This window comes from Poecilia reticulata, linkage group LG16 (genome assembly GCF_000633615.1).
Source record: "Poecilia reticulata strain Guanapo linkage group LG16, Guppy_female_1.0+MT, whole genome shotgun sequence".
NCBI classification, from domain to species: domain Eukaryota; kingdom Metazoa; phylum Chordata; class Actinopteri; order Cyprinodontiformes; family Poeciliidae; genus Poecilia; species Poecilia reticulata.
The window spans coordinates 24,340,588-24,355,555 of record NC_024346.1 but is presented as its reverse complement, the minus strand read 5'-3'; the positions used below and the strand labels follow the sequence as shown (position 1 = coordinate 24,355,555).

The 14,968-nt window shown below is 38.7% G+C and overlaps 1 protein-coding gene and 1 long non-coding RNA gene across 11 annotated transcripts in view; one reads left to right on the top strand and one right to left on the bottom strand.

The window, feature by feature from the left end:
* Nucleotides 1-450: 450 nt before the first annotated feature.
* On the bottom strand, nt 451-12,333 carry LOC103478321 (uncharacterized). Its single transcript, XR_535785.2, has 3 exons — nt 12,275-12,333; nt 12,066-12,180; nt 451-748 (listed from the first exon to the last, which is right to left on the bottom strand). It is a non-coding gene; the product is annotated as an uncharacterized LOC103478321 (long non-coding RNA).
* Nucleotides 11,482-14,968, top strand: part of ulk4 (unc-51 like kinase 4) — a 98,350-nt gene continuing 94,863 nt past the window's right edge. For 5 of the 10 annotated variants that reach the window (XR_535782.2, XR_535780.2, XR_535781.2 and 2 more), the window contains exons 1-7: nt 11,485-11,544; nt 12,079-12,133; nt 12,686-12,828; nt 12,999-13,098; nt 13,237-13,376; nt 13,460-13,610; nt 13,932-14,033. Coding sequence is in view for 5 of the 10 variants with exons in the window: in XM_008432072.2 (XP_008430294.1) it covers nt 12,691-12,828; nt 12,999-13,098; nt 13,237-13,376; nt 13,460-13,610; nt 13,932-14,033 (631 nt within the window). In the remaining 5 variants the exon portion in view is untranslated. Of the gene's footprint in view, nt 11,545-12,078; nt 12,134-12,685; nt 12,829-12,998; nt 13,099-13,236; nt 13,377-13,459; nt 13,611-13,931; nt 14,034-14,968 lie in introns of all 10 variants that reach the window. The other 5 variants (XR_535784.2, XM_008432074.2, XM_008432071.2 and 2 more) reach the window with 4 other exon arrangements.

Sequence of the window (14,968 nt, the reverse complement as noted above, 5' to 3'; positions counted from 1 at the left end):
GATGTGACATTAATACAGGGCCAGAAACAAACAAACTTTTCCCACTACACATATAGCCTTCAACATGTTCTTTCGCCTGCATGATTCATCCAACCGTCTGAGACTGAGAGCTTGTAACTCTGCAACTTTTAAAGTGAGACATGTTCTGGTGCACACCTCCTAAAACATGTCAACACTGCCAAATGGACTTTTAAAGCCGTGCATGCTTGAGAGATGAATTATATATACCTAGCCACAAAGTGTTGCTTCAGCAAAGCCAAATGGACTCACGTAAGCTACTGACTGCAATCTTGGGTAATGATATATGCGTCAACATTACCAGTAATGGTCTCGGCATCTTTGCAGGTGGCTTTGAACTCCTCAAGTGCAGCGGGCACACCGACGTACTCCTCCTCCTCCTCCTCCCACTCTTCCTCACTGGCTAATAGCAGCTCTGGTCCGTGGAGCTCAGGTATGCGTCTGTGATCCGAGGAGTGTTCAGGGGCCGGGGCGGTGGAACAGGAATGGGTGTCGGGAGGCTGAGTCCTCGGGTCCAGCTTGGCGCTGAATGGTCACCGATTTAAAACAGGACTAGCCATGGAGTAAGCTCAGAGCCACAAAAGGTCACACTCGATTTGTCTTGTGCGCATCTTTAGGCCGGAGAGGTAAACGTGATGTCACACTGACTCAGCAGCACAGGTCAGATGACGCAGCCGATGAACCTGGAGTGCTCACTTGCTTTGGAGTAAAAAGAGGAGTCACTTCATACCTGGAAGAAAAAGAAGGGAGGAAACACATAGGATAGGAAGAGTTTTTAAAATTTCACATTATTTATGAATCCTGATTTATACAGAAAAAAAATGGAGCGGGAATTTATGCCCAAACTCAGAATTTCTAGTTCGTCTCAGCCAGAAAAAATCTGTTATTACTAAAAGTTAGAAAGCTGCCAGAACAATCCACTTCATCTGCTGAATACGAGTCTGACAGAATACTTTTCAAAACACTTAAAGAAAAGCACATGAATTAACTATTTCAATGCTGTCGTCCCAGTTACAGCCTGTTATACACCAGACATCCTCAAACCATGTTAGCTTAGCGCGTAGCACAAACATCGTTTAGCTATGTTAAGAGCAACAAACCAAAAAGTCTCTGTGAAAATGTAGACATTTAATATTTATTGAATTAATAAAGTTTTGCGTCACATGGTAGAAACATTTTCAGTTTCAGTTGTTTAAAGTTCCTAAAATTAACTAAAATTGTGCATGTCTGACTAGCTGTTAGCGTTCCACCACTGAGGATTTTTTTCCCTTTTAACAAACTCACAGCAAAATATGATTGTTCTTCTACACCTCAAAGGAATTATTGCAGAAAAGTTTCACAAAACATCACTTGAAACAAACTATCCACTTACATAAGCCAGTTGTAAATGTACTCACTACCGAGAAGCAAGCAAGACTCCCTGTCCCGCCCCCCCTCCCCCCATCATATCCCCATACCATATCCATTGCCTTCTTAGACAATGGATAATAATTACTGCCGATGCCGATATGTAGACATGGACAAAGTTTTTATAGACACACTAATCTGCAACTATCACATGTCACAACATGCTCATTAATACAGATAGGGTGATCGTTACTCCCTACCTTTACTTCTGATGTGCAGAATGTCCTGATTAACCTTTCAAAATCATCATTCTCTAAAAAGGAAAGTTGGCGACCAAGTTAAAAGACAAATTTAAAGTAAAACAGAAATCAAATACCATGCGGTAAGCTGTCATCCTATGCCAAAGAGAAACTGTTTTTATTCATACGTACCATTCAGTACACACATTCACCACCTTTAAAGGCTCACGCTATCATTATCATTCCCTGTAAGTATTAATCTACAACTATGCTTGGAGGTCTGACAGGTTTTCCCGTTCCACCCTCGTTTCCTCTGAGACATACTGAGTTAGAACATATGGATCATAGTGGAAAGCAGAATTAGGCCACGCTTTCCATTGTTTAGGCACAAAGATATCCAAAAGCCCAAACACTGTTGCTAATGGCAACATGTCATACAAAACACAAGGAAGTTACTAGCTTCTTTAGGTCAGAACCCAAAACAGGTTTGTAAGGCAGCGTTTTATAAATCTACAGTTTTCTTTCAGAGTTACTGAACTGTTAAAAGGTAAAGCAAATGAAGGGAGTGCCACTGTTATACAGCCCATTTGTGACTGATAATCTGGCCAAACAACCATCCATTCAACAATACCAGGATCTTAAATGCTGTGAGCATAATATCTCTACAGAACAACATGGTCGGGTGGAGTTTTAAAGGAAACTCTACATTATAATGTGCCAGTGGAGCTGGAGAATACAGGACAAGGTGTTCTTTTTATGTGTAAGAATACAACTTTTAATTAACTTGTTTTTAGGATATGTTCATAACTGATAAAGTAAAAGTTTTTTTTTCAGTTTTGCAAAAATCTGTTTACAAAGTCAAGTCTATAACATTTACTTTCTAAAGCAGCACAGATCTTATAAGGCATTTTTTTACCTTTGAATCAAACAGCAACAGAAAAAAAAGAGTCAACTTAAAATATGATTGAAAACTTTAGTAAGGTAAAGTGGTGAGCGGTATTAATTCATCCAGTTCTAGCTCTAGTCATTAAATTTCTGATTGTAGCTAAGGACTTTCCACAAGATATTTTGTCCAAGTCGTCTAGAAATGAACACATGTGATTAGTAATGCTTTCTGTTGCTCAGCTACTCCTTGCTGTAGCTAAAGCCCTAACAATTTGCACAGTTTGACAAACCACAAATATTCATTTTCAGTTCCTTAAAAAAAAAAAAAAAACGCACCGCCCAAACTTTAGCTGTTAACGCTGTTAAACTTATTCTACTCCCTTCTGAACTCATCAGGTTCACCTCTGCGCTCTTTAAGTTTCACAACTTGCACTCTGTCAGACCTTGAGATCAAAAGCCACATACATACCAAAACCGCAAACACGCCGAAAACAACATAAGATCCCATACCCTGCAAAGAGAGATGTGACGAGGCCCACAGGAAGCGCTGTCATGTTGTGCCTCATACAGAAACCTAAGTGAGTTACAACACACAAATCCTTCTCAATGTGAACTCTGAGCTGCAAGGTCAGCACAACATGCTAGATGAATATCGTCAAACAGAGCAAACGCAGTGATACAGGATTTGTGGAGTGGTGCGATGTGTTATTGTGTATTATCAGTGTCCCAATGATCAAAGCCTTTAAATGAGAGTTCTAAGTTAATGATATGATGGGTACAGTAGGGAGAATAATGTGAAAAGCACTCAACATAAAGTTTCTATAAATACACGGACAACACAATGGTCACAATTTATTATTTGATCATCAGGACGTTCTGGTTGAGCAACATTCTATTGTTTTAAGATTAAAATACCAATTAACTTAACAATGCAGCCGACCGGGGTCTGTGTGAGAACAGACTCTTATCGGTCAAACAATCAGCCAGGCTAAAAGGTTTATACCATTAGCCTGTGTGCTGTTAAGCACCCACCCCTAACAGTCAATACAACTGGCTGTAGCAGCACTCTTTACAACCCCAGAGATCAGACATGTCCTTGCTCCGGGAAATCTCCAAACTTTCAAAAGCAGATCATGCAACACCGATTAAAGTCCCAAGTGATTATAACAGTTGAAATATGAGCTGGTATGTCGATGAAAAACTTGATCAAGTGGTGTGATGACAGAGTTGTGCCGACATACTACAACTGATAAAGAGTCACAAAAGTGAAGTCTAAAAGCAGGAAACACAGAGCTACCGTAGACAAAGGCAACTTCCGGTTGTACTTGTTGTAAGCTGAGAAAAACAGCAGATGTTCTTCTTATGTATCTTTGAGATGGGGGTAATAAAATTTTGCCCCAAGAGCCACTTGCAGCCCTGTGAATGGTGGAATCCTAAAATGGGGCAAATCTGGCCTCTAAGCTGAAGTGACTGATGGAGACTATTTTGTCTTCTGGGGAGAAATTTTCAGGCATCTTCTTTAAACATTAAAAAAAAAAAAAATGCTAGGTACAACAAAAGGCCTTTCTCTTTTATCAACCAGGTTTCTGCATTCATCTTAATTTTGTATTAAATAGAACCACAAATATCCAGCAACGTTTGACTTGACTTTCTGTCAGGTTCCTCAAGAGATTTCAGGCATTCAACTCAGCGTGTACTCAGAGGTACACTCTAAGAAAAATACAGTTATTTTACACAGTGTGAACCTGTGATATGAAGGTCAACTCAGGAAGCTCCATATTCACCATTATCCACTTTGTGATCAATGGAGCCAATCGATGTCCCATTGTGTCGTCTGTGACCAGACAAGCTATAACAGAGAGCTGGTAATGGCACAGGGGTGAGTGCTATTACATTTAAATTTTATCTTGTGAATATCAGTGGGTTGGCTGCGAAATCTACAGTTGAGACCAGAAGTTTACATACACCAAATAAAAATGCACAGACACCTCTTTTTCCTCACTGTCTAAAGCAAAAGACCAAATTTCTCTTGCTTTAGGTCAGTTGGAATGGCCAAAATTATTCAGACAATAATGCCACAATAATGAACGAAATAATACGTAAGAATACCTCTTCAAAATCTGAAGTTTACAAACAATATGATTTTCTGCCTTTTTAAGGAATGAAAGAAATCCCAGAAGATGATGTCATGGCTTTTGAAACTTCTAAGAGGTCAACTGATGCATTTGAGCTAATTGGAGATACAGCTGTGTTTATGATGCACTTTAAGGCCACACCTGGAACACACTGCATTCCTGTTTGGCATGACGGGAAAGTCAAAAGTAATCCGAGGAGAATTCGGGAGCTGCACAAGTCTGGTCCATCCTTGGGAGCAATTTCAGGATGCTTGAAGGTGCGGCATCCATCTGTTGAAACAATTATATGCATGCGCAGACATGATGGAAATGTCCAAACTTTGTGCGTTTTGGTCTTTGACTTTCATACTCCAGAAAACAAGCCAGAGAGCTTAATGTTGGCTGGTAAGACAGTGTCATTATTCACAGTGAATGGGCAGAAAGGCCACTACAGCCAGGAAGAAGCCTTTACTCCAAAAGAAACAAGCCAAATTAGTTTGCAAATGCATACTGGGACAAAGACCTTCATTTTTATTTGGTGTATGTAAAAGTTTGAGTTCAACTGATATTGTAGTTCATATCAGTTAAAAAACAAAGCAACGAAGGCAGTGAAGACCATCTTGGCATAAGCAAGTACAGCAGTTGGTTGACATGAACACCACACAGAGACCGGACGAGAGATATTGTTGACAGATTTATTAGGCACGTTTTTTAATATGCATGAAGGCCATCAGTTCATGCTGCACAAAGTTCTTTGTGAACTGAAATGTAGCTAATAAAATGTAGGACAATGATAACTCTTTGTTTAACTTGATCAACGCTGATACTGACCTGTCCTCAAACAGAGTAGTCATCAGATGCGGGAGTATTGCAGACAAACTCCCAAGAGATAATCAATGTCAACAACAAAAGCTTCGTGCAGTCTGTTTTTGAGAAGTATGTATCATAGCTACTGTTAAGTTTTTCAAAGAAATTGTAATCATATTGAGTTGTAGGCTCATGCTTTGCATTGGCTATGCATGCAGTTAAACATTTTTGAGATATCTTCGTTTCACATGAGTGAAAATCCTTGCAGTTCTGGTTCCTTACCGTTTACATCACAGTGCAAAAGGTCTGTGAACATCCCTATTCTCCTGACCTTCAGGAGATAAATATTAATTTGCTTCATCCTCGATTTGAACTGAACAAGAGGCAAAGACAACATGGATTGTGTAACTAGAAAGGTACACATTAGTAGGAGTGGAGCAAAGTCTCTGTTGTTCATGTGACAGCTGTCTTTCAGGGCTGCCACAGAGTCTCACCACCTTATCAGCGGTTTGAGTATTATACGTTTCCAGGTGTGAACAGCGGAAGGATTACAAAGAGCAAACACGACTGGATTCTGTGTAACAAGACAGCCAGAGCTGAATATCTCATTCTGTTTAATGCATACCACATCACAATAGTTTTCATGTCTATGAGTTACTTCTCCGTCAAGCAGCATGGTTTTCAGGCAGTTTTCCTCCTCCAAACAAGATAAAAAGAAAGAAAAAAATATTTTTTTCAAATCACGGTTTTCATATCAGTCCTGTTTGATTTTAATTCTTCACAATACTCTGTGTAGTTAACATTTTGCAAGACCTTATTTATTCATCAATATCCAGCTTCTATTGACAGCCTCTAATATGAAGTGATGTTATATTTACCCTGCAGAAGTCTTAGGAGTCCATTAACAGCTTATGTAAACAACAAACACACACCCTCATACACTCTCATCGTCTACACCACTGCAGTGACAGAACGTGTAAAACAAAAATGTAAATGGGACCCGCACAAAAGGCTGTGATTATATACGAGCGTTTTGTCATTATCTAGGACCACACAATATCAGGATGACACATAATTGCTGCGTAATGGTTTAACTTTATCACAATGACAACATTGGATGTGATTAACAAACATTTTCCACAATCCTCCCTCTTTTTGTCATCAAGATGTTGCCACCATAAATATGAATTTATTATCACTTTATATTACAAGGTTCTTCAACATCAGTCCTTGAGAGAGACCATGTCCTACAATTTTTAAATATATTCCTGCTCGAAACGGCCGAGCTACTTCCTTAGCAAGTCGCTAAATTCTGGGGAGGTCTGGTAATGAAGCATCCGTGGGATTCTGGTGTGCTTTATCACCGAAGCATGTAATAGTTGCAAGGCAGTAGCTCTCCAAGACTGGAGTTGGGGACACCAAATGTATCAAGTATAAGTATGAAGGCTATAATAATAACAATAATAACCTTTATTTAACCAGATTTTTTTTTTAAACTCATTGAGATCTAAACTCTCTTTTTTTTTTTCCAAGACAGCAGCACCGTTTACAAATGTCAACACTCACAAAAGTCCATTTATCAGAAAAGATACACTATTGGCATTCAGGATGTGAATGCCAATAGTTTAAATCTGACAGCCAACAAAATACTCCACAAAATCTTCCTGCGATTCGCCACAGTAGGATGCAACAGCTTACGCTGACATCAATGTGAAAGGAATGTGACGAGCATCTTTCTTAAGAAAGGGCGATGATTATTATGTTAATCATAGCAATAAACTAACATGTAATTAAGAAGAGATAAAAATATGTGCTTGTTTTCATCAGCAGCTGGTGGTTATGAGCTCATAATCCAGAGCTCATAGGGAGTGCTTTGGACAACTACGCATGTATCGGTGTTCGTGTCATCAAGGGCTCCTCTCAACTTCAGGTGACTCGTCCATAGAAAAAAAAAAACAGCAGGAAATAAAAAACATGGTGCACAAAGCACTGCGCCCATGTTACAAACGACATAAATGTATCTCTGCCAAGCTCCGTTTCCTAACACCACGTTGAGAAATGTTACCAAACAGACCTGCACTGTGTTAATAAGCTGATTGCGTCAGCGAAGAATGTTTGAATCTTTGTGTGCGCGGTGATGCAAATTACAGACAGAGAGTGGCTGGAGATAAAAGGAACATGAACAAAAAGGAGAAAATCTCGTCTGCCCTTCGTGTCCATTTAGCGTCTCTGATGTGTTTCGTTCAGCTGCGCTCTCTGAGGCCTCTCAAAAGGTGCATGGCAACAAGCCTTTTGTTTCCCCCTCACACGCTCAAATTTGGCGAGCTTGTTGCCAGACAAAACATATCTGCCACCATTACTCATAGGGAAACACAGCCTTTACAGGAAGAAAACACAAGAGAAGCAGAAAGAAAAAAAAATTGGATAAGGGAAGCTGGATGATGAATTTTAAAATTCACCAAGTCACGTGATAAAAAAAAGGGGGTCAAAATATCCTTGTCCTCAAACACCTCCACTCATTTCTTGATGGAATATAACACTTTTTTGGGCACTGAAAATGAAAGTGAGGTGTTTTTTTGGAAATAAAACATGTTTAACTGTTTTAATAGCAACATGCCTATTAGCTCCAGTAACCGGTCCTGTACTTTGGAAAGGAAGAAGTGATGTTATAAATAAACAACTGCAGGGAAACAGTGAGGTACTGAGAGATGCGGTGCCTGTGCAAAATGTGAAAGCCAACCAAATACTCCACAAAATCTTCCTGCGATTTGCCACAGTAGGATGCAACAGTTTACGCTGACATCAATGTGAAAGGAATGTGACAAGCATCTTGATCTCATTTGGTCTCACAAACGAGACCAAATTTAACTTTTGGGTCTACTTACAACAGCCTACAGTTCCCCCAACCGTTGCTAAAAAGTGGGATTGATTTAGCTCAGGTCATGAATTGCAACACAAGTAATTCAGCGGCTTCTAGTTTTTCCTTAAAAGTATAAATCCAATTCTTCATCCGTGTTATTTTTAAGTGGCGTGACATAGTTGTGGCAGGTTTCCACGAAGGAGTTGGGGCCTGTCCCTGGGTCCCTCTGTGATAGACCGTGTGCAACTCAAACATTTGCGACGGCACGGAGCGTCGGCTGCGCATGCGCTACGATTGATCTCTTCAGAAAAACAAGACCAAACAGATAACAAAATAGGAGAATCAACATGGTCCCTCACTACTATCCACACAATCTACAACGCTTCAGTGAGTGAGTGAGTGAGCAGAACAGCAGCAGACCAGTTACAAGCCAACACATGTAAAATGCTGGAATACTGAACCAAATGTGAAAAGTAGATTAGATGTTCTTCTGAAGTGGTTTAAATTTGACTAACTGATCCTCGTCTTTCTTTCCGTTACGTTTGCTGTAAACATGTTTTAGAGCTTTTCGCAGCAGCATTCTCCCTGGTTGTGGGTGAAGAGCTGCATACTTCAGATATCACACGAATAACCAAAACTTACCGAGCCACATGTCTTTGAATACACAGGGCTTGGCTGTGTGAATGTTTACAATAAGATGGTGACGATGTCCAATAATAACACCTGACCAGTCTGTGTTTTTATCTGACCTTCAGGTTACGTGTTTGGATTCCAGTCCAGGTCGTGTGAACACTCTCTGCAGACACAGAGGAGACTGTGAGCCCTGCTGTGTGTCAGAGTACCGCTGACAGCATGTGAAGCGTCCACAGATCATGTGCCGTTAGTTGGCAAACTAGCTGGAACCTTATTTAGCTTCTTAGAATTGGCTGAGAGAGCCACCGCTTCAGCTGTGCAGCCAATAGATGCAACTCCCCCTAACCCCCCCCCCCCAAAAAAAAAAAAACAATTAACAAAGTTAATCATTTTCAAGGGTTGCATGTAAATTAACTATACCAAATATGCACAGGTTTAGGGTTGTCTTTAAGGTCTGACTTGTTGATATATTGCTCTCAGAACTATAACACGCCAAAAAAGAGTGCAACTGATATTTTGACAAAGATATTCAGTTGAAATTTAACATAAAAAAGAATTATTACAGGATGATCCTCCATTTATGCTTCAAAGTATAAAAAAATATGCAATCACCATACCTTTGGTGAATATTGCCATGTCACTACTTGCTATGGACATGTCCAATTTTTTACTAAAATAAATATTCAATATGACCATTTAGGGCACAAAAAGTTCTTCTAATAAGCCAAATGTATTATTGCCAAACAGAATTTCCTTACTTGCCACCTAAGCTTAAAGTCCTACCAAATATATCCAAACACTACATGACATTTTTCAACCCCAGTCTCTGTCCTTTCAGGTTCCTTTGGTTTTTGATTGGCTTGCAAATTTAAATTTGAATAAATATCTGCCATTGCTCGTTTTCATTTGCATAGCAAAGACAGATTTAGGTCAGATTTGTGCCATGATCGTTTCATGTCGCTTCAGCCAACATAGTCAAAATGTAATAATATAATGTGTCCAGAACTTTACTGAAACCCCTGTTCTTCGATAACGCCTGACAACTTGCTCACAGTAATAATCTAAGTGAAATCGTCAGGAAGTCTTCTAAGAGTGAACGGAAGACAAAAGCTAGGCATTAAACCATTCTTGGAATAAATACAACACTTTTTACGGTTTGACTTGACATCAACATGATTTTCCTTGGCAAAGATCGGGGAAAGAGACAGAATTAACATCATGATTAGAGGTTTGTCGATGAGTTCCTACTTACTAAACTTTGCGTCAAAGTACTCATCCTTTGGTTCAACACATAAAACGTCCACACTTACTTTTACAGTCCTAAAATAAATAAATAAATAAATAAACAAACAAATAAATCATCAAACAATGAAATACTTCTTACTGCTTTGTGGCGTAAAAGCTCCCAGAAGAGAGAAAGTAGCTCCGTTTTATCTTTACCGGTGCGGGGACTCTGCCTACTGAGCCGTGATGCTCGAGACTTAACTATCACAATGAACTGACTGGAACTGAAGTATCACCGCTAACAGTAATAAATATTTAAAAAATGGACGCAAATTCCAATCCAAGGTAAGAACGATACATATTCTATACACTTAGCAGCGTGTTTACAGTTGTTATATATATCAATGACTTATTCAGCAGAAGTAAGGAGCCGCTTGTTGAACACGCCGTTTAGAGCCGTGTCAACCACAAGAAACGAAGAGTTAGTTCCTATTTGAGAATTTTCAAAATAAACTGCATCCTAAACCATCCAACTTGAATTTTATTTTCTAATCTAATTCGAAAGACATCTTATCTTGATTTAACAATAACGCAGGCAGACAGACAGTTAGACAGACAACATGGTTGGCATATAAAGATTTTTGCATATATTTTGCAGTCTAACAGTTTTGTCTAAAACAGACTTTTAGAAATCAAATGAATGACCCTACAGTGAGGTCATGCAATCAAAGAGTTTGGTCCAAATTGTTTTCTGTTACTTTAATTACTGCTACTGTTTCTTCAAATATAAAACTCCTTCTACAATAGGACATGCAATGCTTTTTGATATAAACCATCTCAAACTCAGGGAATGTGAGGTCAGGAGGACAGGATGAAATAAAAATTTAAGTTCTGTATCTGGCATGAGTTTGATTCCCAACAACTGCCCCATGACAGGGCGCTAGTGCCACAAAATTCTTCTTCTTCTTCAAAAAAAAGTTGTGATTACAAGATGAAAAAAATTGTTTAACATAAAGATTTATTTAGTAGAATTTAAATTACCTGGACTTTTGAGTAAACACTTTCATTCTGTGTGTTGTTTATTACCTTATTATGTTAAAGAGCCAATGTATTTAGTTTCCGATTTTGGCCTGTGAGTCTTATCTCTGTCTACCATTTACAAAGGTCACAGCAAATCCTCAGCACTTTGAAAATCACTATTGATTTATTTCATTCTATGTAGTAAAATAAGTCATACTTCAATTAGATAGGTAACGTTTTAGGTTTTACAGAGGCCAAACGCAGTGGCTGCTTTTATTTTGTTGGATAAAATATGCCTACAGGAAGCTGCTCCACCTAGTGCCATTGTGTAGCCTACTGGTCGGTACGTTTGACTTCTGGAGCGGATCAGGAAGAAGTCTGGTGCCCCCTAGTGGAGGTTGGTAACTACCTTGAGCAAACTTGCTATAACTACAAGCACACGGGTGTTTAGTTTCCCTACTAAAGCATAACTTCCTCGTGTGTCTTCATGCGTGTATGAATATACTCAAGCACTGATTGCTCCCATAACTTGGTTGTTAGCCAAAATAACCGCCGCTGTTGTACGATACATGTCGCCAAAAACAAACAGAAAAACAAACAAGCAAACAACAACAACAAAAAAAAAAACATTAATGGATTCGGTTTGTGGAAAAAAACAAACAAAAACATTTTCTATTATTTTATTCTTCCCCATGCTTCGTCTGTTGTCTGCAGTCTGGTATCCTAGCAACTCAGGAATATTCCAGTTACGCAGGGGGTGTGGGACAAAACCATTAAGGTGCTTTTAATAAAAAGGAGGTTTATCCTAAATCTCATGCCAAACAAAAATTCCAGTCCAAGTAAATAGGCTTCTGTATACACGTTTCATAACCATAACAAGCAAAGTGAATCCTAATATTCAGATAAATAATTACAAACCTCCCTCTTCCAGCCGGAAATACGTGGTCCATCAGGCTTCCGCTGACCAACAGCGGGTTGTTGGAGAGGTAAGTTTGAAGGTAGTTGAAAATAATAGACTGCTCCTCACTATAGTCTGAAATAATATAGTCACCATTAAATTAGCACAGGGTTAATGGTAATGTATTCGTTTTTTAGTGTTTATCAGGGTTTTTGTCGAGTTCGGTTACCTGCAAATTTGGTGTCATTGAAGCTCACCGTTGGTGTTTCACGGAAACAGTTAACGCCTGACAAGAAAACGTCACACAATATTCACCACATACACGTTAGTTGTGTAGTTTTAGTGAACACACACCTCGGTTGCTTGAAAATATTTAAGCATGAAAATCATGCTTAAATAATCATGCTCCACTGTGGAGAAAATCCACAATGGATTCAAACTTTTGCATCCTATTGTTTTTATATTTGTTAGTCGAATAATAATATCAGTTGATACAAATTTAGCATTAAAATCTGAAAATTGATTGAATTTTATGCTAATAGTGAGTGTTTGTAAACTTTTGATCACTGACCTCATGTAAATTGCTTTCTGCTAAACCATCAGCTTTTAAGAATAGCACAGTATACTTTCTTTTTTCCAGAGGAAATGGAGAACTTCATCCTTTATGAGGAGCTTGGCAAAGACGGCAGCTTTGTCGTCTACAAAGGGAGACGAAAGAGCAATCTCTGCTATGTTGCCATCATCTGCACAGACAAAACCAAGAGACCCGAGATCACAAACCATGTATTTTAACTAGTCATGCTTCATTTGTAATTTTTTTTCTAATGCTAAATGTATGGTCAGTTTAAATGACACGAAGTACTGCATTAGTCAATTATGAATCCCTAAAAGAATATCAATGCACAAAATGTTTTAAGGTTTTGTTGGTGCAAGTTGTATTTCTCTCCTTTAAGGTACGACTGAGCCAGGATCTGCATCATCCAAATGTTGTACGCTTCTATGAATGGTTTGAGACAAGTAAGCACCTCTGGGTGATAGTGGAGCTTTGTACAGGTGTGTAATTTCTCATTTATTCCCAAATAAATATTGGATTTGCTGAATATTGGAGATGAGATTAAACAAAAGTATTTTCCTTTCTGTTATACTTACTTTTGCTTTTTAAACGTTAATGTCTACGCTCTTGGCCTCTAGGCGGTTCTCTGGAGTCTGTAGTCGCTCATGATGGAAATCTGTCAGAAGATATTGTGAGGAGATTTGGTTGGGACTTGGTCAAAGGATTAAGATACATCCATGAATTGGGAATCATCCTGTCAGATTTCACCCCTGCAAAGGTTAGCGTCTGCGATTATTTCGATTATAACATGATACGTATTTAAATCGATAATAAATGTTTTTTTTTTTCTTTTCTCTTTAGGTTCTTCTAGATGGTAGCGGCATTTTGAAGTTTAGTAACTTCTGTCTGGCCAAGGCCGAAAGAGAAACCCTGGTGGATATTTTTACAACACTTTCTGCATCTGAGGAACCAGAGGAAGGAGACAACAAGAACATGAGAGCAAGAGTACAAGGTCAGAGTTTAACATTGATGTATGACTAATGAAGGACATGTGCTAATATAGACCTTTTATGATTTTTTTTAGATCAAGTTGGACTGTACAAACTATTCTGGAACAAAATAATTTGATTCCTAGAAAACAACAGTATTTACAATACTGTGCGTCATTCTCGAATCACCTCTGTTTTATGTTTTGCTACTGAATACATAGGTGTTGTTGATAATGATAACGCCATTTGAGGACATTTCATACTTTGTATTTTGCATACAGCAAACAACACGATATCAGTTCTTTTTCTAACTGTATCTGCATGATTCTGTTACATATTTCTAGGTTCTTCAACCTACAGCGCTCCAGAGGTGGTGCAGGGATCAGAAACCAATAGGAGCTCTGATCTCTGGGCTCTCGGCTGTATACTCTACTATATGTACACTGGTACCCACTCACACGTGTTTACAAAGTAACACATTCACATATTGAAAAGTAACAATTAATTAATATGATCTATGTCTGATACATTTTCTCTTCTGGTGATTTGCTTTGTCTTTTTATTATATTACAACTTGAAACTGAACTGAATTTCTGATTCTAATATTTGCTTTGCTGCCAATATTATTTTACAACCCCATTTCCAAAAGAAATGGGAACATTTTCACATTTTATAAACTTCTATTTTGTTCACAATGGAATGCCGTAAATGTATAACATTTTGAAATTAAGAACAGAACAGCTGCGGTGATTCAGAAACTAACAGCTGAAGAGATCCTAAAATAGTAAGGGCAGGGGAGACTTAAAAGCTGTTACAGTAAGTGGTACAAATTACAAACAGGTGGATGAGAATGTTGGCAACAAATTAGGTTGGTTGGGAGCAGGTTAGCATGAGGTTTGTGTGTAAAATTAGCATCTTAGGCTAAATTCATCACAAGTGAAGATGGGGAGAGGTTCACCAGTCTATGAAAATATCTGAATGATATTCCCAGAAGTCAATTTGGGACAAACGTGAGCGTCTTAAACTGGCACTGCTTAAAAAAAGCACCCAGTCCTTATTCTGTTACAAACATCACTGCTTGGACTCGGACCCTTCGACAAATTGTCATCTGTAAAAACATTTCCCCATGCCATCCACCAGTGTGGGGTAAAGCTTAATCAATCAAAGAAGCCATAAGCAATCTGTCAAAAACGCTGCCATTTTTAATGGACTGAGGCAAAGTGGGAACTTTACATGTCTGAAAGGTTTAATTCACGTTTTAGAACAAAATTCCCCCATTTAATTCATAGTGTCAGTTTCTGAGTGCTGAACTGGCCTGCCTGAAGTCCAGACCACTTAACAATAAAAACATCTGAGACAGAAGATCCAGGGACTGTTGAAC